Raw genomic sequence first — 23,858 nt, 5'->3', positions numbered from 1 at the left:
TCACCGTTTGAGGAGGCCACAAGGATGGTGAGTAGTGACAGTGCATGCATCAGTGACACTGTACCTCTTGTCCACCTCTTGGAGCATACGCTGCGTGGAATAATGGACAGGGCACTTGAGGCAGAACAGAGGCAGGAAGAGGAGGACTTCCTTGCCTCTCAAGGCCCCCTTTATCCAGACAGTGTTCCTGCTGTGCCACCCATCACACAGGAAGAGGATGAGGAGGAGGAAGGGGAGGAGGAGGATGATTTTGTCAGCATGCAGGTGGAGGCTGGCACTCAGCATCAGCAGCAGCAGTCTTGTAGGGATGATTTACAGTCCCAAGAAACACGAGGACTTGTACTTGGCTGGGAGGAGGTAGCTGCGGATCATGTTGCCCTTAGTGACCCAGAGGACTCCGGACTGAATGCCTCAGCTAACCTACGCTGCATGGCCTCCCTGATCCTGCAAAGCCTGCGGAAGGATCCTCGTATTCTTCGGATCAAGGAGAGGGACCATTACTGTCTGGCCACTCTCCTTGATCCACGGTACAAGGGTAAGGTTGCGACCTTATCTTGCCATCGCAGAGGGAGCAGAGGATGAGACATCTCCGGTAGGCCTTGCAGAAAGGTCTGTGCAACGCGTTCCCAGAGACTGGGAGGTTACAAACTCCTGGTCCTGGACAACGTGTTGCTGAGGCATCGATCAGAAGGAGCGGTGGAGAAGGTGGCCGTCTGACTGATGCTTTCAGACAATTTTTTAGTCCGCAGCCCCAAGGTATGATCGGTTCCAGCAACCATCGCCAGCGTCTGATTTACAGGGTGAAGGAATACCTAGGGGCAAGGTCAGACTTGGACACCTTTCCCACCGACAATCCTCTGGCTTACTGGGTCTTGAGGATGGATCACTGGCCAGAGCTTGCACAGTATGCAATTGAGCTACTGGCCTGTCTTGCATCCAGCGTTCTTTCGGAACGCACCTTCAGTGCTGCTAGTGGCTTTGTTACCGATCACAGGGTGCGCCTGTCCACCAAATCAGTTGATCGACTGACCTTCAGCAAGATGAATCAGTCTTGGATCACCCACAGCTACCAAGCACCTGAAGCTGATTTAACCGAATAATTTTTTTTGAAATATCACATCCCTTCAAGACTGCCTATGCCGATGCTGAGTGACTGTCCTGTTATGTTGATTGTCTATCCTCTTCCTCCTTCGCTGATATGTTGGAAGAACATTTCTGGTTCTGGGTGATGACATCAGCCCAATTTTTCTGCCCCTGTTTAACAGGGGCGTTTAATTACAATTTTTGATGCAATGCTTTGCAGCAGGGCTAATTCCTGCAATAAAAATAGAGTATATGGGAGAGGTTGCAGTGTTGTGGCACCAGCACCAGTGCCTAAGGCCCAATTTTTCTGCCCCTGTTTAACAGGGGCGTTTAAGTACAATTTTTGATGCAATGCTTTGCAGCAGGGCTAATTCCTGCAATAAAACTAGAGTATATGGGAGAGGTTGCAGTGTGGTGGCACCAGCACCAGTGCCTAAAGCCCAATTTTTCTGCCCCTGTTTAACAGGGGCGTTTAAGTACAATTTTTGATGCAATGCTTTGCAGCAGGGCGAATTCCTGCAATAAAACTAGAGTATATGGGAGAGGTTGCAGTGTGGTGGCACCAGCACCAGTGCCTAAGGCCCAATTTTTCTGCCCCTGTTTAACAGGGACATGTAATTACAATTCTTGATATAATATTTCACAGGAGGGCCCGTTCCTGTGCCCACCCAGAGTAACTGTGAGGACTTATAGTGTTGTGGCACCAGCACCACAACCACCAAAGGTACATTTTTCTACCACTGTTCAACAATGGCATGTAATTACAATTCTTGATATAACTGTCCACAGCAGGGTGCTCCAGTGCCCACCAAGAGTCACTTTGAGGGCTTACAATGTTGTGGCAAAACCAACACCTTGTTCCGCCATTTCTGCAGAGCATATAGGGCAGGCCCCTACTTTCAAACATCCAACTTACAAACATCTCCTACTTGCAAACGGAAGTAGACAACAGCAAGTGAGATGAAAAAAGATGGACGACAAAACAAATTATACAGGGGTGATAACCCTTCCCTATGTTTTCCAAAAAGCTTAAAAATAGTTTTTTTGACTGGAGCTACACTTTAAAAATGTACCAGTTGAAAATTACAAACAGATTCAACTTAACACAACAAACCTACACAGTCCCTGTCTTGTTTTCACCGCCTATATACTGCGGTTCTGAGTATATAGGGCCTGGGGGCCACACGCATTTCCTTTTTTTAATATGGGTACGGGGTTCCCCTTAATATGCGTACAAGACCCAAAGGGGCTGGTAATGGGCAGGGAGGGATACCCATGCCATTTTTCTCAATATATTTCAACCATATTGCAGGAACCAGATATAACATTAAAACCGCAAGCAGTTTTCAATGATGTTATTTCCGTTTAATGTCATTTTGTGCAGGGACTGTTCTAAACACGGGAAACACGTGGCACTTCACAGGCATACTACAGACACCCCCCAGGCACCATATTTAAAGGAATATTTCACTTTTTTTTCACTTGAATCGTCATTAAAATCAGTGCTCCCGCCAAAACGGCCATTTTTAAAAACATTTTAGGCATTGACCCATGTCCCCTGGGGCAGGAGCCAGGTCCCCAAACCCTTTTTAGGACAGTATCTTGCATATTAGCCGTTAAAATTAGCACTTTTAATTTCGAACGTTCGAGTCCCATAGACTTCAATGGGGTTCTAAAGTTCATATGAATTTGGGGTCGTTCGAAAGTTCTGGTGCGAACCGAACCGGGGGGTGTTCGGCTCATCCCTACTTGTAGTTGTCGATCTCAGATTCACCTCAGATTCTCCTGGGGCTGTACCTCTGCTGTGCATATTATGAGGGGCTCCCATCATCCCTGTGCTATGCTCATTATGAGGGGCTCCCACCATCCTTGTGCTGTCCTGACTTCCTCCTGGGGCTGCTTATTATGAGGGCCTCCCACCATCCCTGTGCTGTGCTGACTTCCTCCTGGGGCTGCTTATTATGAGGGGCTCCCACCATCCCTGTGCTGTGCTGACTTCCTCCTGGGGCTGCTGTCAGTGCTGTATATCACGGTGCTGGTGTCAGTGCTTTATGTCACGCTGCTGGTGTCAGTGCTTTATGTCACGCTGCTGATGTCAGTGCTCTCTGTCATGGTGCTGGTGTCAGATCACTCTATCACGGTGCTGGTGATCATCTCCTGCACCCTTTTCTTTGCCTACCCTGACCTTCCCTCGCCTCCATTGCCTCATGAGTCCTGAATTGTCAGAATTTCACATATAAAAAAGAATGCTTGTAGTTGTCGATCCCAGATTCACCTCATACATGTGTTATGTCATTGGCCATGTGGTGGGACTATGTGTGCACAGCTAGTAATTATTTTGTGGCTGCAAATATGACCTGTAGGTTTGTAAAGTTTGCCATCCCTGTGCTGACCTGACTTCCTCCTGGGGCTGCTTATGATGAGGGGCTCCCACCATCCCTGTGCTATGCTGACATCCTCCTGGGGCTGCTTATTATGAGGGGCTCCCACCATCCCTGTGCTATGCTGACATCCTCCTGGGGCTGCTTATTATGAGGGGCTCCCACCATCCCTGTGCTATGCTCATTATGAGGGGCTCCCACCATCCCTGTGCTGTGCTGACTTCCTCCTGGGGCTGCTTATGGTGCAGGTGTCAGTGATGTATATCACAGTGCTGGTGTCAGTGCTTTATGTCACCCTGCTGATGTCAGTGCTCTCTATCACGGTGCAGGTGTCAGTGTTCTATATCACGGTGCTGGTGATCATCTCCTGCACCCTTTTCTTTGCCTACCCTGACCTTCCCTCGCCTCCCTTGCCTCATGAGTCCTGAATTGTCAGAATTTCACATATAAAAAAGAATGCTTGTAGTTGTCGATCCCAGATTCACCTCATACATGTGTTATGTCATTGGCCATGTGGTGGGACTATGTGTGCACAGCTAGTAATTATTTTGTGGCTGCAAATATGACCTGTAGGTTTGTAAAGTTTGCCATCCCTGTGCTGTGCTGACTTCCTCCTGGGGCTGCTTATGATGAGGGGCTCCCACCATCCCTGTGCTATGCTGACATCCTCCTGGGGCTGCTTATTATGAGGGGCTCCCACCATCCCTGTGCTATGCTCATTATGAGGGGCTCCCACCATCCCTGTGCTGTGCTGACTTCCTCCTGGGGCTGCTTACGGTGCAGGTGTCAGTGCTGTATATCACAGTGCTGGTGTCAGTGCTTTATGTCACGCCGCTGATGTCAGTTCTCTCTATCACGGTGCTGGTGTCAGATCACTCTATCATGGTGCAGGTGTCAGTGTTCTATATCAAGGTGCTGGTGATCATCTCCTGCACCCTTTTCTTTGCCTACCCTGACCTTCCCTCGCCTCCATTGCCTCATGAGTCCTGAATTGTCAGAATTTCACATATAAAAAAGAATGCTTGTAGTTGTCGATCCCAGATTCACCTCATACATGTGTTATGTCATTGGCCATGTGGTGGGACTATGTGTGCACAGCTAGTAATTATTTTGTGGCTGCAAATATGACCTGTAGGTTTGTAAAGTCTGCCATCCCTGTGCTGTGCTGACTTCCTCCTGGGGCTGCTTATGATGAGGGGCTCCCACCATCCCTGTGCTATGCTGACATCCTCCTGGGGCTGCTTATTATGAGGGGCTCCCACCATCCCTGTGCTATGCTCATTATGAGGGGCTCCCACCATCCCTGTGCTGTGCTGACTTCCTCCTGGGGCTGCTTACGGTGCAGGTGTCAGTGCTGTATATCACAGTGCTGGTGTCAGTGCTTTATGTCACGCTGCTGATGTCAGTGCTCTCTATCACGGTGCTGGTGTCAGATCACTCTATCACGGTGCAGGTGTCAGTGTTCTATATCACGGTGCTGGTGATCATCTCCTGCACCCTTTTCTTTGCCTACCCTGACCTTCCCTCGCCTCCATTGCCTCATGAGTCCTGAATTTTCAGAATTTCACATATAAAAAAAGAATGCTTGTAGTTGTCGATCCCAGATTCACCTCATACATGTGTTATGTCATTGGCCATGTGGTGGGACTATGTGTGCACAGCTAGTAATTATTTTGTGGCTGCAAATATGACCTGTAGGTTTGTAAAGTTTGCCATCCCTGTGCTGTGCTGACTTCCTCCTGGGGCTGCTTATTATGAGGGGCTCCCACCATCCTTGTGCTGTGCTGACTTCCTCCTGGGGCTGCCTATTATGAGGGGCTCCCACCATTCCTGTGCTATGCTGACATCCTCCTGGGGCTGCTTATTATGAGGGGCTCCCACCATCCCTGTGCTGTGCTGACTTCCTCCTGGGGCTTTACCTCTGCTGTGCATATTATGAGGGGCTCCCACCATCCCTGTGCTGTGCTGACTTCCTCCTGGGGCTGCTTACGGTGCAGGTGTCAGTGCTGTATATCACGGTGCTGGTGTCAGTGCTGTATATCACGGTGCTGATGTCAGTGCTTTATGTCACGCTGCTGATGTCAGTGCTCTCTATCATGGTGCAGGTGTCAGTGCTCTATATCACGGTGCTGGGGGTCATCTCCTGCACCCTCGTCTTTGCCTACCCTGACCTTTCCTTACCTCCATTGCCTCATGAGTCCTGAATTGTCAGAATTTCACATATAAAAAAAGAAAGCTTGTAGTTGTAGATCCCAGATTCATTCATACATGTGCTATGTCATTGGCCATGTGGTCGGACTATGTGTGCACAGCTACTAGCTAGTAATTATTTTGTGGCTGCAAATATGACCTGTAGGTTTGGAAAAGTTCACCTCCCATTGATGTCAATGGGGCCCGCCGCGAACGTTATGGTCCGCGAACTATCGGCCGCGTTCCATCACTATTTACAATTCTACACATGAGAGTCCCCTTTCTTTCCCCCATGATCGGTGGTATTGTGATTTGAATGTGAGGCTGAACGAATCATCTATAAGAAGCTAAGCCAGCAATTTCCCCCACAAGTGTGTTTGACCCTGAGGGGTCTCGTATTGAGGTGAGAGGCTGGGGGAAACAGGGGGTGCACTGGTGGAGCACTGAAGGTGGAGCGTCTATCTTTTTGTGAAGCATGTCTGCATATGTGACAACACTGCATGACCATTAGATAAACTGTCACTTTTGGATATTGAGCTACTGAATAGCACTGGAACTTTTTTGAACACTTGTATTGCACATGGACCTTTTTTTTTTTTTTTTTTAGCTATTTTTGCATTGTGATGTAGCCACATATTTTCTGCGATATTTGCACTTTTTTTTTTTTTAAGATAGTTTTTATTGAGGAAAATGCATAGATATACAGAAAATTACAACATGCTGGAAAAAAAAAAAAAAAAAAAAAACATTACCTAAACACAATCAGAGTTCTTGGCAGAAACAAAATCAAGCACTGAGCATTTGAACATACAAACTGTCGTAGGGTAGCTTGACTACCTTGGGTCACAACTTATCAGAGATAAGTGATTTCGGAGTAGCTCTCACAAGGTAGAAGGCGAGGGAGCCAAAAACAGAAAAGAAAGAAAAAGAAGATCAAAACAAATTGGTATGTTGTGGGGTTGTAAAAGATCTCTGTCCTCAAACTTAAAGCCAATTCAGTCTGGGGGTGAAGATGTGCGGGGTTCATTTGAGGATAAGGCTATTTGAGCCTGGGTGAGCGCTTGCAGCCTCTGTAGGCTTGTTCATGAGATCGTGCCTACCAGGCCGTTTTTGTTTTGGGGGGCCCATGTTGAAAGTCGGTGGACCACATCAGTGGATTGTGTTTCCGGGGTTCTGTACTGCTGATATTTAGTTGTATAGAGTGAGTCTACAGAGTGGGGGATGGGGTCAGGATGGGGAATGATTAGAAGGGAGAGGGAGGGGGGGGGGGGGGGGCGAGGGGATGGGGAGTGAGAGAGAAAAGGGGAAAGAGGAGGGGGGAGAAGAAAAAAAGGGGGGGGTTGAGTGTTTTTATATTTGCACATTTATGTACATATATATGTAGAGTTATTGATTTGTGTCACTTAATAGGTGGTCTATTTTAAAAGCCAGTGGTACATACCTTTTTTTTTACATCTTATTAGATAGCGTGGAGAGCATTATTTATGTTAGCAGCTTCCCTTAATAATATATTTTTTTAAAATATATATATATATATATATATATATATATATATATATATATATATATATATATATATATATATATATATATATATATATATATATATATATATATATATATATATTTTTATATTAGTTTAGTTTAGGTTTGATTAGTTGGGGTTGTGCGCATTAGTACCTTATTTATATTAATAATTTATTTATTTATGTATTTATTTATTCTCTCTCTTCTTTATACAGTATATTTTCTAAGTAGGCTATATAGCTGTGTAGTAAAATAAGACAATAAACTTACTTGGCATATTTGAATGACAATATATTTATCATGATGATTGATTAGCAAATAATGATACATTACCACCAGAATAAACTACTTACTAGTCTGCTGTGTGCAGTGGCTACAATCTTACAGTTGTCATAATGAGCAAAGAATGATACATAGTACATGAAATATGACATGTTCTCATCAGCTGACACCTTTGTATCTCTAAAACCCCATACACACTATCAGATTTTCTACTGATTTTTTTCCTTGAGATTTACCAAAACCATATAATAGGAGGCCAAACCTTAGGGGTTTCAATTAGTATACAATCAGGCAGGCCCTTGTACTACATTGTTTTTGTAAAGCTGAAGACAAAAAATCAGCAGAAAATCTGAGTGTTATATGAGGCTTCACAATCTCCCCCATCACATCACACAAGGATCTCATGGCACCGGCTGATGTTTTTGTTCCCGGCTCCTTCTACTCAGCTATAGATGAGCAGAGTTCTGTATTAGAGGGGAATGTGTCCTGATCTTCACTCTTCACTCATCTAATGTGAAGATGATTGTAGTGGGAGATGTGAGAAGATTGTTTTCTGATGAGAATGTGTGTAGAAAAGCAGGTAGAAGGAAGAATGGGACACACGCTCAGGAGGATGGATGTGTTTGCAGCCTCTGTGTTCAGCCTCCTGAGCAGATCATGAGAGCGGTAAGTGACAGATCGGTAAGTGACAGTCCAGTGAGCAGATCGGGTCCCCGATAAAGATTGGACATCCTTCTATTTCTTATTATAATCGTTTTTCTCTCTGCCAGGGAAACACAACAAGAGAGAGAAGATTCCCCAACACTGGAGTGACAGTGAGTGGGCGTGTCTAGCGTGTAACCAATAGCAGTGCAGAAGGCAAGTTCTATATCAACCAATAGAAGTGCAGAACGTCTCTATATAAGGCAGAGCACCACACATGCACGATATTGATCTAGTTTCCAAACCTCGTTGAGAATCATGACTGAAACTGAGAGCGCCCCAGCCGCCGCTCCTCCAGCGGAGCCCGCCGCCAAGAAGAAGGCGACTAAGAAGGCGGCAGCCGGAGGAGCCAAGAAAGGCAGCAAGAAGCCGTCCGGTCCCAGCGTGTCCGACCTCATCGTCACAGCCGTGGCCGCTTCCAAGGAGCGCAGCGGGGTCTCCCTGGCCGCCCTCAAGAAGCTCCTGGCCGCCGGAGGATACGATGTGGACAAGAACAACAGCCGCCTGAAGATCGCCATCAGGGCGCTGGTGACTAAGGGGAGCCTCGTCCAGGTCAAAGGACATGGAGCCTCCGGATCCTTCAAGATCAACAAGAAGCAGCAAGAGGGCGACAAGGCCAAGAAAGTCACCATCAAGAAGAAGCCATCGGCTGCGGCCAAGCCCAAGAAACCTGCGGCCGCCAAGAAGCCAGCCAAGTCCCCCAAGAAGAAAGCCCCCAGCAAAGCAGCCAAGAGCCCCAAGAAGGCCGCCAAGAAACCGGCAAAGGCTGCAGCTGCTCCCGCCAAGAAGGCGACAAAGAGCCCCAAGAAGCCCAACGCTGCAGCCAAGCCGAAAAAAGCCGCCAAGAGTCCGGCTAAGAAGGCGGCTAAAGCCAAGACAGCAGCCAAGCCCAAGAAGGCCGCTCCGAAGAAGAAATAAGAATACCTCCCTCATCTCCACCCCCCAAAGGCTCTTCTCAGAGCCTCCCACCTCCTCCTATCAGAGCTACACCTATCTACCTACACATACCTACCTACACCCACATCGCTAATAGCACACACAGTGCTCCGCATGTCATCTCCAATAGAGGAGACACAAATCACATATGAGCGCTGATTGGCTGCAGAACGGCTGATTAATATTTCATTCTATAATGACATTTATGCGGAGAATCATTCTAATGATCGGGAGACACATCATCCTCCGCTCATGTTAGAATGATCGGCAACAAGACTCCTGTGTTATGAGGAGAATGGAGTGTTTTCTAAACATAAGTTACATTCATCATATGTGTATAAAAAATAAACCTGTATTAACGGCTCAGTAACTAATAGTGTGATCCTCTAAAGGCTCTTCGATAAAGCGGCTCATTTGGATTTATAAATTGGCCGCCAACATAACATATTTGCAGCAACAGTAAATCCCCAGGTGGGCGATAATGAAGGAATAATGAATTTCCAGATTTGTTTTGTTTTTCTGATCTCCATTGCGGATGTATTCCTCCCTGTAATGTGTGCCGCCCCAGCAGAGATGTTTGATCTCCGATGATGAGGGTTGTAGTATGGGATGAGGTAGTAGAGGACACCCCTGACCCCCCCATAGTGACATCTCCACGTGGGCTGTGTAAGGTTTACCCCCTCCCATTATATGTTCTAATCGGATTTATCTTCAGATCTCTAATGACTTGACAAAAATACTCTTGTTGCCTGGAATAAGAAATTGTCGGGTTTCTAGAAAATGCAATGATGTGTCTTGTGTGAGAGAATGTGAAGAGTCCAAATAGACAAAGATTGTAAAATCTGTTGACAGGAATGTTCATTTTACTCTATAACGTCCCATTGTATTGTGTTGGGTACATAGAGCAGGTGTTGTTACTCTGGGATTGTATTGGAAATGATGTTACAGATCAGATTTGCTTACAGACGGAGCTTCCGAGTGCAGAGAAGGATGAGAAGAAAGAAGTGATGTGGTGGGAAGGATTTGTATGATGTAGTGGAGATGAGATAGTATGGAGCTCTCTGAGGAGGATGTGGTGGCTCTGAGAAGAGCCTTTGTTGTTGTGGGGGGTGGCGATGAGGAGGTCGGTGGGGGGTTTATTAGGCCCTCTCTCCGCGGATGCGGCGTGCCAGCTGGATGTCTTTGGGCATGATGGTGACCCTCTTGGCATGGATGGCGCAGAGGTTGGTGTCCTCGAAGAGTCCTACGAGATAAGCCTCGGAGGCTTCCTGCAGAGCCATGACGGCGGAGCTCTGGAAGCGCAGGTCGGTCTTGAAGTCCTGGGCGATCTCTCGGACGAGGCGCTGGAAGGGCAGCTTGCGGATGAGCAGCTCGGTGGATTTCTGGTAGCGGCGGATCTCTCGGAGAGCCACGGTGCCGGGCCTGTAGCGGTGAGGCTTCTTCACTCCGCCGGTGGCCGGGGCGCTCTTGCGGGCGGCTTTGGTGGCCAGCTGCTTGCGGGGAGCTTTCCCTCCGGTGGACTTACGAGCGGTCTGCTTGGTTCTTGCCATGGCTGATCAATGCTTCCAATCTCCACAAGGAATACAAGTGTGAGAACTCGGGCTGTGCGGCGTCTATTTATACACATCACTGCCTTCTGATTGGACAGCTAAAACACACCCCTTTTCATGATTGGTTTGCTTAAAAAAAGCGGCATTTTTAAAATGCCCGCCAAGATCTGCCCGTTCTCTGTGTTAGTAGAGTTCTCTTCTTTGTGGGGTGGGGGAGGGGAGTTCCTCCACATCACACAATGTGTAAGGATTAGGAGCTCTCACATTGGACTGCTTGTCTCCATAATAAATGAGATGACAGAAAATCCTCCTCCGATCTCACTGATCGGATTATTCCGTTCTTAGTGAATAACAAGTAGAAAGGTGACTTGTACAGCTTGTTCCATCCAGCACAGTTCTGTACTAACATGGAGGGACAGATCGCTGAGCAGACAAGGAATCGGGTCCCAGCCAGCCAGCATTGTCCTCCCTGCTCCGGCCACATCTGGGATCGGTCGGTGTTCTCATTGGTTTCTATCAGATCCATGTGGATACAATTCAACTAAACTGCTACAATGTATCCTCTATGGAGGAGCAACACTGACACCTGCTGGTGACAAGAGAAATGACTTCTGTGCGGGGATCTAGGACGTGCTACAATCAGATTTCATTGTTTTCTTTCCGAATCTAATTTCTAAGAAAAATAGGTGATTACAACGTAATCTTTGGGAATGAACACAGGGCGACTTCTAGATTGCATAATTAATCTGATGAATTTGCATTAAGGTTTTGTTAGAAAATTCACTAAAAACATTATTAGAACCATATTTCTCACGAAATCTTCATCATGTTTACTTTACAATGAAATCGCAGCTCTGATATGGTGTATGTGAGTGGCTTCTACAAGAGCCTTTGTGTCCTGCTGGGATGATGGGGGGTGTCGGGGATTTACTTGGCGCTGGCGTGTTCGACTTTGATACTAATTATTATAACATTAATAAAATACAGAATATATATATATATTGTGCCGTTTACACAACTCTTTACAATAAAATGGCAACAGTACAATCACAATATATTTCAATACACAAGCAATATGAGGACCCTGCTAATGGAGTTTACAATGCAAAGAAATGTTTTTATAATGAAGGATTAGAAATCCTCCTTCTCAGTGTAAGAATTAGAAACATTGAGATTGGATTATGTTTCCCATATCTCAGCAAATTAGATGGCAGAGGGTTAAATGTTCCCTGTAACCCCCACTTTCCAATCTATGTATAGCAATCGGAGGCATCTGATATTTACCAAATATATATATATTGTTTTTAATTAGAGAAAAGACACACACACTTATATATAGAGGGATACAGACCAGGAAAGCCAACGTGTGCCCAGCTGATGATCTAAATCCCCCATCTAAGGTGAGTAGATGATTATGTATAATAGTTGGATTCCCATGAAGAAAATAGATGCTATATGACACATTTGAATCAAACACAATGTGATGTGTAAGTAATATTTCTAAGCAGATGATCCCTAAACGATTTAGTAAAATTAAGAATCCCCTTGTATATGTGTCTCTGCAGACATTAGTCTTACATAAGCCATAAAGCAGAAAGTAAACGTGTAGGTGAAAACGATATATACTATATTATAGAAGTGTTATCCTTATATACATAAATATCCGCTTTCAATTTACGGGAAAATAAGGTCCCGTGTGTTCTCTAAGGTGGAGCAACACTGACACCTAGTGGTTATGAAATCCAGGTCTTCTATACGGAGATTTGGAAAGATATACAATGTGATTGGATGGAAATAAAATGTCAGGAAATTCGAAATAAAGGGAATCTGCAACACCAGCTTGTATTGGGAGGGATTTCTTACTATAATACAGCTTCACATGTCCAACTTCATCAGATTGTACAATTGTTATAATCGGTTAATTCTTCATTGAATGTATTTAGAATCTCTAATTGCGACAAAATGTGATGAGAGCTCATTGATGGAAATGGTGGGTGGCTCTTAGAAGAGCCTTTGTGTCTTGTGTTGGGATGATGATGGGGGGGATGGGGGATTACTTGGCGCTGGTGTACTTGGTGACGGCCTTGGTGCCCTCGGAGACGGCGTGCTTGGCCAGCTCTCCGGGCAGGAGGAGGCGGACGGCGGTCTGGATCTCCCGGGAGGTGATGGTGCGGCGCTTGTTGTAATGAGCCAGGCGGGAAGCTTCGCCGGCGATGCGCTCGAAGATGTCATTGATGAAGGAGTTCATGATGCCCATGGCCTTGGACGAGATGCCGGTGTCGGGGTGTACCTGCTTGAGCACCTTGTACACGTAGATGGCATAACTCTCCTTCCTGCTCTTCCTCCGCTTCTTGCCGTCCTTCTTCTGGCTCTTGGTCACGGCTTTCTTGGAGCCCTTCTTGGGCGCCGGGGCGGACTTGGCTGGTTCAGGCATGATAAGGGTTAATGTGATCTCTGCTGTTTGAAGCAAATGTGTGCTGGAGCCGCCCTCATGTGCTGCTTTTATAGGCGTCCTATGCAAATGAGTCTCCTCCCCTCCTCACTCTTCTATTGGAGGATTCAGTCATGTGATGGGGAGGAGTGTTTTGCTTTCCTTCTTTGTTTACTGATTGGTGTAGAAGCAATTCAGAACACTATTGGCTAGCTTGAAAAGTAGCCAATCAAAGTGTTTGATGTCACAGCATTGACTGTATAAATATAAGGAGACCCTAGAAGGTGGTTATCTTTGTCAGTGTAACGACACAGGAATCTCAAAATGTCTGGCCGTGGAAAGCAAGGAGGCAAGGTTCGGGCTAAGGCCAAGACCCGATCATCCCGGGCTGGTCTGCAGTTCCCAGTCGGCCGTGTTCACCGTCTGCTCAGGAAGGGCAACTATGCGGAGCGGGTCGGGGCCGGAGCTCCCGTCTATCTGGCCGCCGTCCTCGAGTATCTCACGGCTGAGATCCTCGAGCTGGCCGGCAACGCCGCCCGCGACAACAAGAAGACCCGCATCATCCCCCGACACCTCCAGCTGGCCGTCCGCAACGACGAGGAGCTCAACAAGCTGCTGGGCGGCGTCACCATCGCCCAGGGAGGAGTCCTGCCCAACATCCAGGCCGTGCTGCTGCCCAAGAAGACCGAGAGCCACAAGGCCGCCGCCAAATCCAAGTAATCCCGACAACTCCTTTCTACTCCCAAATCCTTTCATTTCTACAACACAAAGGCTCTTCTCAGAGCCACCCACATCTCTCTACAAAGAGCCCCCCACACACCCCTCATTGTGTCTACCACATCGCATGGAATCAGCCCTCAATTGTCTGCATAGCTTTACACGGGAAATACATTCTTATTTATTCACACTTCTAGTACAGGAGATCTGTACAGGGAGGACAATTACTACATATAAAGAGCCTGGAAATCATTATTGGGGGATCCGGTCATTTTACAGGGACTGATCGTCATTGTCCTTCAGACTTTAGTTCTGTTGAATTTATTACAGATCAGAAATCATTCATTATATAATAAAACAATCACCCCCGACTGATCAGCAGCACAGATCTCAGAATGTCCCTATTATGGCGGGCGGGGTATGGAACGGATTGGCTTCATTTATCATGGAACCTTCCCAATCACCTCAGATCGGCTAATCTGACAGAAATGTAATGATACAAAGTTTCAGTTCTTGCGGGGAACGTTCCAGGCACTTTATAAACGCGCTAAAATATTATATCAAGGGGTTTGTATACAGAATCATAGAGAATGTTTTCTATAGAGATCAATGGAAAGTCTACAGAACGAGTATTTACTGGGCTGAAAACGGAATAAGATCTCAGAAGACATTTCTTTGGATTCCTCATCAAAAACATTATTGGCTCATGAAGGGAACGCCCACAGGTCTAATTGGCTCATATTTCAAATTGCTACTTTCGAATTTGCCCGCCAGAATTCTTTAGAACGTTACAGAGAAATTATCAGCCCTATTATACCGCCAAATCCGACACTGAGACATTTATCCGAGAGATATCAGCGATTTATTTTGAAACGGATTCATCCGGAATAGAAATCGATTCAAAAGATTGTTGAATAATGTGAAATATGTTCTCTGTTATTAGATGTATAAAAAGTGAAAGGAGTATTAAATGGTTTTATCTTAGAAACATAAATGCGATTTTTTTTCTCCCCTTCTTTAGTAATCTTTTATAAATATGGAATTGTTATTAACAATAGTAACTGGTGATTTGTGTAATCTCCGAAAAAGAACTGGAAGAGGAGGTTTGTCATCAGATCTGTATAGGATCCTGGGACTGGCCTCTATCAGTTACGGATTTCCTCCATATTACAACTAGAATATTAATAAATAAATACGTGAATGGACTGGTAGAAAACATGACACTGCCAGATACATAACGGTGTGTACAATAAAACACATAATCAGATCTGCCTAGAATTATGTAACTAACTGAAAAAAAAAGATACAAATATGTACTATGAATCAATAAAGAAAATATTGCGATTCTGACGAATTACATCCGTTTCCATTCAGCAAAATATTTAAACGTTTCTAAATAAATGACATTTTCTGCAGTGTAATACATGAATAGACCCCGCCCCTTCTCATCAGGTCCGCTCATCTTTACACAGGAAGGTGAGATGTAGGAAAAAAATGCATTTCTTTGTTTCCTTTTCAAAATAATCTTTATAAATATGAAAAATTGAAACTGATGTTTGTGTTATGAAGTGTTAAAGATGTGTGTTCTTTGTGTAATCTCCAGGTACACGTGCGATAGCTAACTGACCATACACTGTTCGATCTGCTTTACTAAAGCGACTTAAGAACACAACAAAATGATTTCTCCAATGTTGTATCTAATTGGGTAGAGAGTTGATCTATAAAATTTTACAATCTGCACTCAGGAGGATGAAATATAAAAACTTGACTTCTTCCACCAGTAACAAATGAAGGAATCCGATAATTGTACGGAAATCCTCCATCCATTCCCTGCTGAGATTTGGCGCTACACTAGATCTGCTTCTCTGGATGGAATGTTCATAAGATCCCATACACGTGATTCGATTTTGTTACCAAAGCCGTATAATAGGAGGTCAGACCTTAAGAGTTTCAGTGAATACAATCAGGCAGACCCTTACACTACATGGTTTTTGAAAAATCTGCAGAAAATCGAAAAGTGGGTTATATGGGGCTTTAGACCTAGAAAAGAAATGTTCAAATAAAGCTGATCCGATCCCAGTTCTGGACGTTTCCTGACAAACCCAAACTACTGATTTTAATTGGCCCATTAAAGATTAGAATCAATCGCCCCTCATACAGTGTGATCACACTTAGATCGCCTACATAGGGTGAATGTCACGTGTCCAATCCCGAGAACAAACCCCCCGCTACAGAAATGTGTACAACGCGTCATTCATTTTCCACGTTTACTTCTACTGATAACAAATAGCGGTATGTAGTTCTTTGTATGAGAAGGTGGGTGGCCCTGAGAAGGACCTTTGTGTAGATGAAGTAGGTAGGTGTCTATGAGGGTTTAGCCTCCGAATCCGTAGAGAGTGCGCCCCTGGCGTTTGAGAGCATAGACGACATCCATGGCGGTGACGGTCTTCCTCTTGGCGTGCTCGGTGTAGGTGACGGCATCGCGGATGACATTCTCCAGGAAAACCTTCAGCACTCCGCGGGTCTCCTCATAGATGAGTCCGGAGATGCGCTTGACACCCCCTCTGCGGGCCAAACGTCGGATGGCGGGTTTGGTGATGCCCTGGATGTTGTCCCGGAGCACCTTCCTGTGCCGCTTGGCGCCTCCTTTCCCCAGACCCTTCCCTCCTTTACCGCGACCAGACATGACGAAGGATTTTCTGCCCAAACAGAAACTGAGCTCCGCTGTCCGCCTGCCCTCCTTATATACAGCCTGGGCGGACCTGATTGAAACCTTCCGGGGAAAGAGGCGGAGTCACACCCATCCATTACAAAATAATAGAGAATGTAATTCCTGTAGTCAGATACATTGATGCAACAGCAATTACATGTCCAGAAGATTAATTTATTCCTTCTTCTCAATTATTTATTTTCTATTTATACCTGTAGATTACACGGAGAATATGAATCTTTAATACTTCATAACAGAAAAACAAACAGCAGTTTCAATTATTCATAGTCATTTCATATTTATAAAACATTATATTGAAAAGGAAACAAAGAAACACATTGTGTTATGACATCTCACCTTCCTGGGTGTAAGGCAGAGCGGACCTGATGGGAAACATGCCGATAAGGGGCGGGGTCTTTTATTACACTGCAGAGAATTTCATTCATTTAGAAGCTTTTAGATATTTTGCTGAATGGAAACGGATGTGATTCATCAGAAGCGCATCTCACTATCATGTTGTAGGGGGGACGCTACATTCCGACTTAGAATAAAAGAGAACATATGGAAATGTTTTACATTTTTTTATTCAGTAATCTTCAGAATCCATTTCTATTTATTCCGGATTAATCGATGGAAATAAAGCATTGATGATATCTCTCGGATAAATGTCTCATCTGATGATCTCAGTGTCGGATTTGGCGGTATAATTGGGCTGATTATTTCTCTGTAAAGTTCTTCGCTATTCAGGCGGGCAAATATGAAAGTAGCAATTTGAAATCGGAGCCAATCAGAGCTGTGGGCGTTTCCTTCATCAGCCAGTAATGTCTTTCTTTTCATAATTTTAAAAGAAATATATTCTGAGATCTTTCTCCGTTTCAGTCCAGAATATATTTGTTCTGTAGACTTTTCATTGATCTCTATAGAAAACATTCTCTAGCAGGGCGGGTTCTGTATGGTGGAGAAAATGAAAAGACGAGAAGAAATGTGACATTCATATTTCTAACGGATGTATTATTCTTGGTTGGATAAACTGCCCGACAATTCAGAGGAGCGTTGATCGATGTTCCCGGAGGAAGAGATATCAGATTTTAGTGTCGGATGTCTCTATCTGAGATCATTGGAACGTTCCATAGAATTCCGGCGGGAAATTTGTATGAATGAATTTCATATTTGCACCAATCACAGATCTGGGCGATTTCTTCAGATAATAAAACGTATTTTCCTTCCAAGGAGTGTGAAGGAGGATCTGAGATCTGTGTTCCTTTCAGCTGGGGGAGGTTTATTCAGCAGAATTAAAGGATGGAGGACAATAAAAAGCAGTCCCTGTAAGGAGATCACATCGTTCCTTCACATGAAATACGTTCTAATAAATGATACAAATCATAGAAGCTCTGAATTGCTGTCAGGACGGACGGGTATGGAGGGGTGGATGGTTTTGGTTGGAGGGTTTAGCGGTGAGTAGACGATCAGCATAGAAAGATTGGAATGAAAAGAGATGAGAGAATGATGTACTGTGATCACATTTCCTGTCATTACTCCTCACCTCTATTACAAGTCTGAGTGTGATAAGAAGACAAAGGCTTTGTCTTTACAGGGAACTTTACCTGACAGTATTAATAATATAGAACTTAATTGGAGAATAGGAATAGAAACCAGGAATGTCCGGCGCTATGTAGAGCATGTTTGTGAGGCAATGCTGAAATAATAATAATACTGATCGGTCAGAGTGGGAGGGGGTGAATAAACCTCCCTTCTATTCCCATCCTAATTCTAGATTTATTGCGGAGATCATCTCCACTTTCTAGCTGTATACATTCCCTATTCACCTCCTTGTATTGCACACACACACACCAGTGTTCTACCAGGAATGACCACAAGGTGGCAGAGCTGAATAAACACTTATGCCGCACTCAAACATTGTTACAATAAAAGATCCTCCACAATCTCCCGCCTTACATTGTTACTTTATCTGAAATCACAAGAAGAGAAGATCGCGGCGTTCTTAAACCACAACACAATGGAGGAAAGAAGCAAGAAAAACGAAACATTGTATCTACTCAATCAGCCCAGACACATCTTTGTCTATTTGAATCTATTTCAATCAACAGCAGATCAATGTACACACAGGGTGGGGGTTGACCTCATTCTGTGTACTTATAGTTCTAATTAGCAATAATAATAAACATCATAAATATATACAAAGTATCATCTACATACAAATCTGATCACAATATCACCTCGGGAAGCACACAGTCCTTTATAGAAGTGAGAAAATGTTTTCTAACATGGAAATGTTTATCACCATAATGAACTTACACATGATCTCCAAACCTGAAAACAATTTAATTTCCATCATCATTTAGCAGCGTCTGAATGTTTTTTTTGTTTGTTTTGTTTTTATACCAAGTTCAATGCATTGTATTGCATTTTTTTTAAAGAAACATATACCATACAGTAACATGACATGGCAGATACAGAGTAATGGTGTTATAACAGTGCAATCAGCACACAACATAAAACATTTGGTACCAGCATATAATATGCAATTAACATTGAGCATACTATGAAGTAAAACCTTGAATTTGCCTTGAAAAATACTTAGAATAACAGTATTGCAAGAAAAAGGAAATACAAGGGATACAGTCAAGCAAGGAGGAAAATTGCACCAAGAGGAGTCATTTGGAAAATAATATTGTATGAGAAAGGCATTAGTGTGTGTACCAGGTTGCCCATGGGACCAGGGGTGGACTGACAACTCATGGGGCCCCCAGGCAATAGGAGATTATGGGGCCACACAGTATACACACACACACACACACACACACACACACACACACACACACACACTATACAAGCACACAGTATACAAGCACACAGTATACACAGTCATGTTTTTAATGGCTGAGAAGGTACTGGAGATGTGGGGCAGCTATAATCTGAGGATTTTTAGACCAAATGGATGTCGATAAGGGACATTTCAGAGACAGATGTAAAAAACAGATTTTTACATACTGTTCCTGGTTTTACTGAAGCTGGCAAACCTGATGGGGCCACTAGGGACTCAGGGCCCCTCGGGCAGTGCCCAAGTGGCCCAATGGTTAGTCCGCCCCTGCATGGGACCCATGTTTTTTTTTGGGAGTGGATGTATGCTTTACTGGTAGAGACAGCATTGACTCTTAAAGCTCGTACACACAATCACACTTTTTGACAACAAACATGCAAATTAGCTGTTTTAAGGCAGCATGCAACTGTGTGTACGTTCCATCGAACAAACTATATTGGTTTTCATTGGACTTTTGTTGGCTGTGCGAACAGACAAACTTTTTGACAACATAAGAACGATGTAGCAAAGTCTGATCAAGTGTACACAAAACCATCAGACTTTTGTGAAAAACATCAGACAACAATACAGAAGTTGACCAAAGGGTGGCACCTGAGTAATTGAATGTCCTCTTTTGAGGTGTCGTCACTCATCAGTACATTGAAACGTCACTACGTTTGTGTTTGTTGCCTAAAAAGTCTGATTGTGTGTATGCAATACACATTTACGGCCAACATCCTTTGTACATAAGTGCAAAAGACAAAAGAGACATACATCTGGTAGCAACAATCGATGGGCTGGTAAGGGTATGTTTAGTGGAACTATGGGAGTTTGCCTAAAATGGTAGGCTAAGAACTTTCACCAGGCTAGTGTGGCCCCCCTATAATTGTTGGGAGGTATTGGTGGGGAATATTTTCTGTTGGGTTTGTTGGATTCTGAAGCAGGAATCCACAGAGGTCTGTCTGATTGCCTTTGTGTCCCCCCATCATTGCACTCCCTGCTTCGGGCAGACCTGGAAGTGGTGTGATCATTATTTCTAGATTTTCCATGTGGATCAGCATTCAATCTTATCACCTATTGTTGTATTTACATTCCCCTTTCAATCTATTCCCCATAATAAGTGGACCGCTACCAAACCTTTCATAGCAAATTCATATAAATGTTCAAAACTATCTGCACATATATAGAAAGTGACATCTTATGTGGATGTACGATCACTGTGGAAGGACTGATCCATCAGTCTATACAGCGGTACACCTCTACCTATACAAATCTGGTTATAATATCTGACTGCTGAGTAGGCGGGATCTCTAATCCAGGGGGTATTATTAAAGAATAACATATGGGTCGATACAGTTTGATGATGGGATGAGATTGGTTGATGTATGCACGCTAGGGATGAGCTTAATGTTCGGGTAAAACATAAGTTTGACTCAAACATCGAGTGCCTTTTGCCAATTATGGCTCAGGGGGTTAAGTCCATGCCTCACACTATATAAGGGCACCTGCGTCAGCCTTGTGTAGTGTGTTCTTTGCGGAGAGAGAGTGGCATTACATATACACTGTATCCAGTTTAGCTAGATCTGACTGCAGGTCATTCCTGGTGTACGCATTCAAATAAACTTTCAGGCAGGCAGGCCAGACATGTTATTCAGTAGGGATGAGCTCGGTGTTTGAGTCGAACGCATGTTCGACTCGAACATCGGCCGTTCGTCTGTTCGGCAAAATCAGAACATTGTGGGCCATTCACACCATATTCGTGTGGCGCAAATGGCCCACAATGCACTACGCCATTGCAGTGCATTCCTGTCTCATGATTGGCCAAGCATGCACTATGACCCCGCATGCTTGGCCAATCACAGCGCCGGCAGCGAGGAGAGCCATAATTGGCCCCAGGCAGGATGCCTGTGGCCAAATATAGCTCAGGGGGTTTGGGACATGCCCCACACTATATAAGGCTGCCAGCGTGGTGGCCTTGTGTAGTGTGTTCCGGCATGCAGTGAGAGAGCAGCATAGGCAGGGACAGTGTGTTCTTTTCCTGTAAATCTGCAGCAGTTAAAGTGGGTGTTGTGTGCCTCCAGCACAGTATACAGTGGTGTGAAAAAGTGTTTGCCCCCTTCCTCATTTCCTGTTCCTTTGCATGTTTGTCACACTTAAGTGTTTCGGAACATCAAACCAATTTAAACAATAGTCAAGGACAACACAAGTAAACACAAAATGCAATTTGTAAATGAAGGTGTTTATTATTAAAGGTGAAAAAAAAATCCAAACCATCATGGCCCTGTGTGAAAAAGTGATTGCCCCCTTGTTAAAACATACTATAACTGTGGTTGTCCACACCTGAGTTCAATTTCTCTAGCCACACCCAGGCCTGATTATTGCCACACCTGTTCACAATCAAGGCATCACTTAAATAGGAGCTGCTTGAGACAGTAAGGTCCACCAGAAGATCCTTAAAAGCTACACATCATGCCGAGACCCAAAGAAATTCAGGAACAATTGAGAAAGAAAGTAATTGAGATCTATCAGTCTGGAAAGGGTTATAAAGCCATTTCCAAAGCTTTGGGAATCCAGCGAACCACAGTGAGAGCCATTATCCACAAATGGCGAAGACATGGAACAGTGGTGAACCTTCCCAGGAGTGGCCGGCCGCCCAAAATTACCCCAAGAGCGCAGCGACGACTCATCCAATAGGTCACAAAAGACCCCACAACAACGTCCAAGGAACTGCAGGCCTCACTTGCCTCAGTTAAGGTCAGAGTTCATGCCTCCACCATCAGGAAAAGACTGGGCAAAAATGGTCTGCATGGCAGAGTTCCAAGGAGAAAACCACTGCTGAGCAAAAAGAACATCAAAGCTTGTCTCAATTTCTCCACAACACATCTTGATGATCCCCAAGACTTTTGGGACAACATTCTGTGGACCGATGAGACAAAAGTGGAACTCTTTGGAAGGTGTGTGTCCAAGTATATCTGGTGTAGAAGGAACACTGCATTTCAGAAAAAGAACATTATACCAACAGTAAAATATGGTGGTGGTAGTGTGATGGTCTGGGGCTGTTTTGCTGCTTCAGGACCTGGAAGACTTGCCGTGATAAAAGGAACTATGAATTCTGCTGTCTACCAAGAGATCCTGAAGGAGAATGTCCGACCATCTGTTCGTGTACTCAAGCTGAAACGAACTTGGGTTCTGCAGCAGGACAATGATCCTAAACACACCAGCAAGTCCACCACCGAATGGCTGAAGAAAAACAAAATGAAGACTTTGGAGTGGCCTAGCCAAAGTCCTGACCTGAATCCTATTGAGATGTTGTGGTATGACCTTAAAAAGGCCGTTCATGCTCGAAAACCCTCTAATGTAACTGAATTAGGACAATTCTGCAAAGATGAGTGGGCCAAAATTCCTCCAGGACGCTGTAAAAGCCTCATTGCACGTTATCGCAAACGCTTGGTTGCAGTTGTTGCTGCTAAGGGTGGCCCAACCAGTTATTAGGTTTAGGGGGCAATCACTTTTTCACACAGGGCCATGATGGTTTGGATTTTTTTTCACCTTTAATAATAAACACCTTCATTTACAAATTGCATTTTGTGTTTACTTGTGTTGTCCTTGACTATTGTTTAAATTGGTTTGATGTTCCGAAACACTTAAGTGTGACAAACATGCAAAGGAACAGGAAATGAGGAAGGGGGCAAACACTTTTTCACACCACTGTACACCTGTAGCTACCCTTTATTGCTGGTGTTCTCTAGTACAGGCATCTGCAGGAGTTAAAGTGGTTGTAAACCCTTACAACACGCTTTGTCCTACAAGTAAGCCTAGATTAAGGCTTACCTGTAGGTCCAAGAAATATCTCCTAAACCTACACGGTTTAGGAGATATTTGCTGAAAGACAGGAGCACGCCGCGGTCAACGGCGATGTGCTTCGAGTGGCGGCTCCCGTGCACATGCGCGGGAGTGATGTCATTGCGGCTTCGCCGAATGACAGCTGCGGAGCAGCAAGACCCACCGAGAAGATGGATGCGCTGGACTACAGGGGACAGCAGTGACTTCGCTGGCTCCTATGTCAGGTAAGTGACACCTAATGGACTACTATGCGATGCATAGTAGTCCATTATGCTTTACCTTTGCAGGGAATGAAAGAGAAGGTAAACCCAGCAGGGTTTACTTCCTCTTTAAGTGGGTGTTGTGTGCCTCCAGCACAGTATACACCTGAAGATACCTCTTATTGCTGGTGTTCTGTAATACAGGTATCTGCAGCATTTGCAGTGGGTGTTGTGTGCCTCCTGCACAGTATACACCTGAAGTTACCCCTTAATGCTGGTGTTGTTCTGTTTCTCTAACACAGACAGGCAGCATCAGTAATTACAGTCGGTGCACTGTGTCATCTGCTCAGTGTGCACCTAAAGCTACTCAGTTGCTGGTTTTCCCATCTCCCTGCAGGCCATTACTATGTCTGGAAGGCCAACAAAGAGAAGCAAACAGACACGAGCCAATAAAAGAGGGCAAGCAGGCTCTGTGTCTAGAGAAA

The 23,858-nt window shown here is 44.7% G+C and overlaps 5 protein-coding genes across 5 annotated transcripts; 2 read left to right on the top strand and 3 right to left on the bottom strand.

Annotated features, from left to right (window-relative positions):
- The first annotated feature begins 8,407 nt into the window (after positions 1-8,407).
- On the top strand, positions 8,408-9,528 carry LOC143955310 (uncharacterized). Its single transcript, XM_077465384.1, has one exon. The coding sequence runs from the start codon at positions 8,424-8,426 to the stop codon at positions 9,081-9,083; it is 660 nt and encodes a 219-aa protein (XP_077321510.1). The 5' UTR covers positions 8,408-8,423; the 3' UTR covers positions 9,084-9,528.
- A 378-nt stretch (positions 9,529-9,906) lies between these two features.
- Positions 9,907-10,701, bottom strand: LOC143955311 (histone H3). Its single transcript, XM_077465385.1, has one exon. It carries the CDS (start codon positions 10,649-10,651, stop codon positions 10,241-10,243), a length of 411 nt encoding a protein of 136 aa, XP_077321511.1. The 5' UTR covers positions 10,652-10,701; the 3' UTR covers positions 9,907-10,240.
- Positions 10,702-12,491: 1,790 nt separating this feature from the next.
- Positions 12,492-13,142, bottom strand: LOC143955313 (histone H2B 1.1-like). Its single transcript, XM_077465386.1, has one exon. The coding sequence runs from the start codon at positions 13,083-13,085 to the stop codon at positions 12,705-12,707; it is 381 nt and encodes a 126-aa protein (XP_077321512.1). The 5' UTR covers positions 13,086-13,142; the 3' UTR covers positions 12,492-12,704.
- A 209-nt stretch (positions 13,143-13,351) lies between these two features.
- On the top strand, positions 13,352-14,793 carry LOC143955309 (histone H2A.J). Its single transcript, XM_077465383.1, has one exon. The coding sequence runs from the start codon at positions 13,407-13,409 to the stop codon at positions 13,800-13,802; it is 396 nt and encodes a 131-aa protein (XP_077321509.1). The 5' UTR covers positions 13,352-13,406; the 3' UTR covers positions 13,803-14,793.
- Positions 14,794-16,116: 1,323 nt separating this feature from the next.
- On the bottom strand, positions 16,117-16,496 carry LOC143955172 (histone H4). Its single transcript, XM_077465266.1, has one exon. It carries the CDS (start codon positions 16,483-16,485, stop codon positions 16,174-16,176), a length of 312 nt encoding a protein of 103 aa, XP_077321392.1. The 5' UTR covers positions 16,486-16,496; the 3' UTR covers positions 16,117-16,173.
- Between the last annotated feature and the right edge of the window lie 7,362 nt (positions 16,497-23,858).

Source organism: Lithobates pipiens, unplaced genomic scaffold (genome assembly GCF_037356315.1).
Source record: "Lithobates pipiens isolate NorthernLeopardFrog02 unplaced genomic scaffold, aLitPip1_a1.2 Scaffold_35, whole genome shotgun sequence".
Lineage (NCBI taxonomy): Eukaryota > Metazoa > Chordata > Amphibia > Anura > Ranidae > Lithobates > Lithobates pipiens.
Note: the sequence above shows the minus strand (reverse complement) of the source record. Positions and strands in the feature narration are given on the sequence as shown.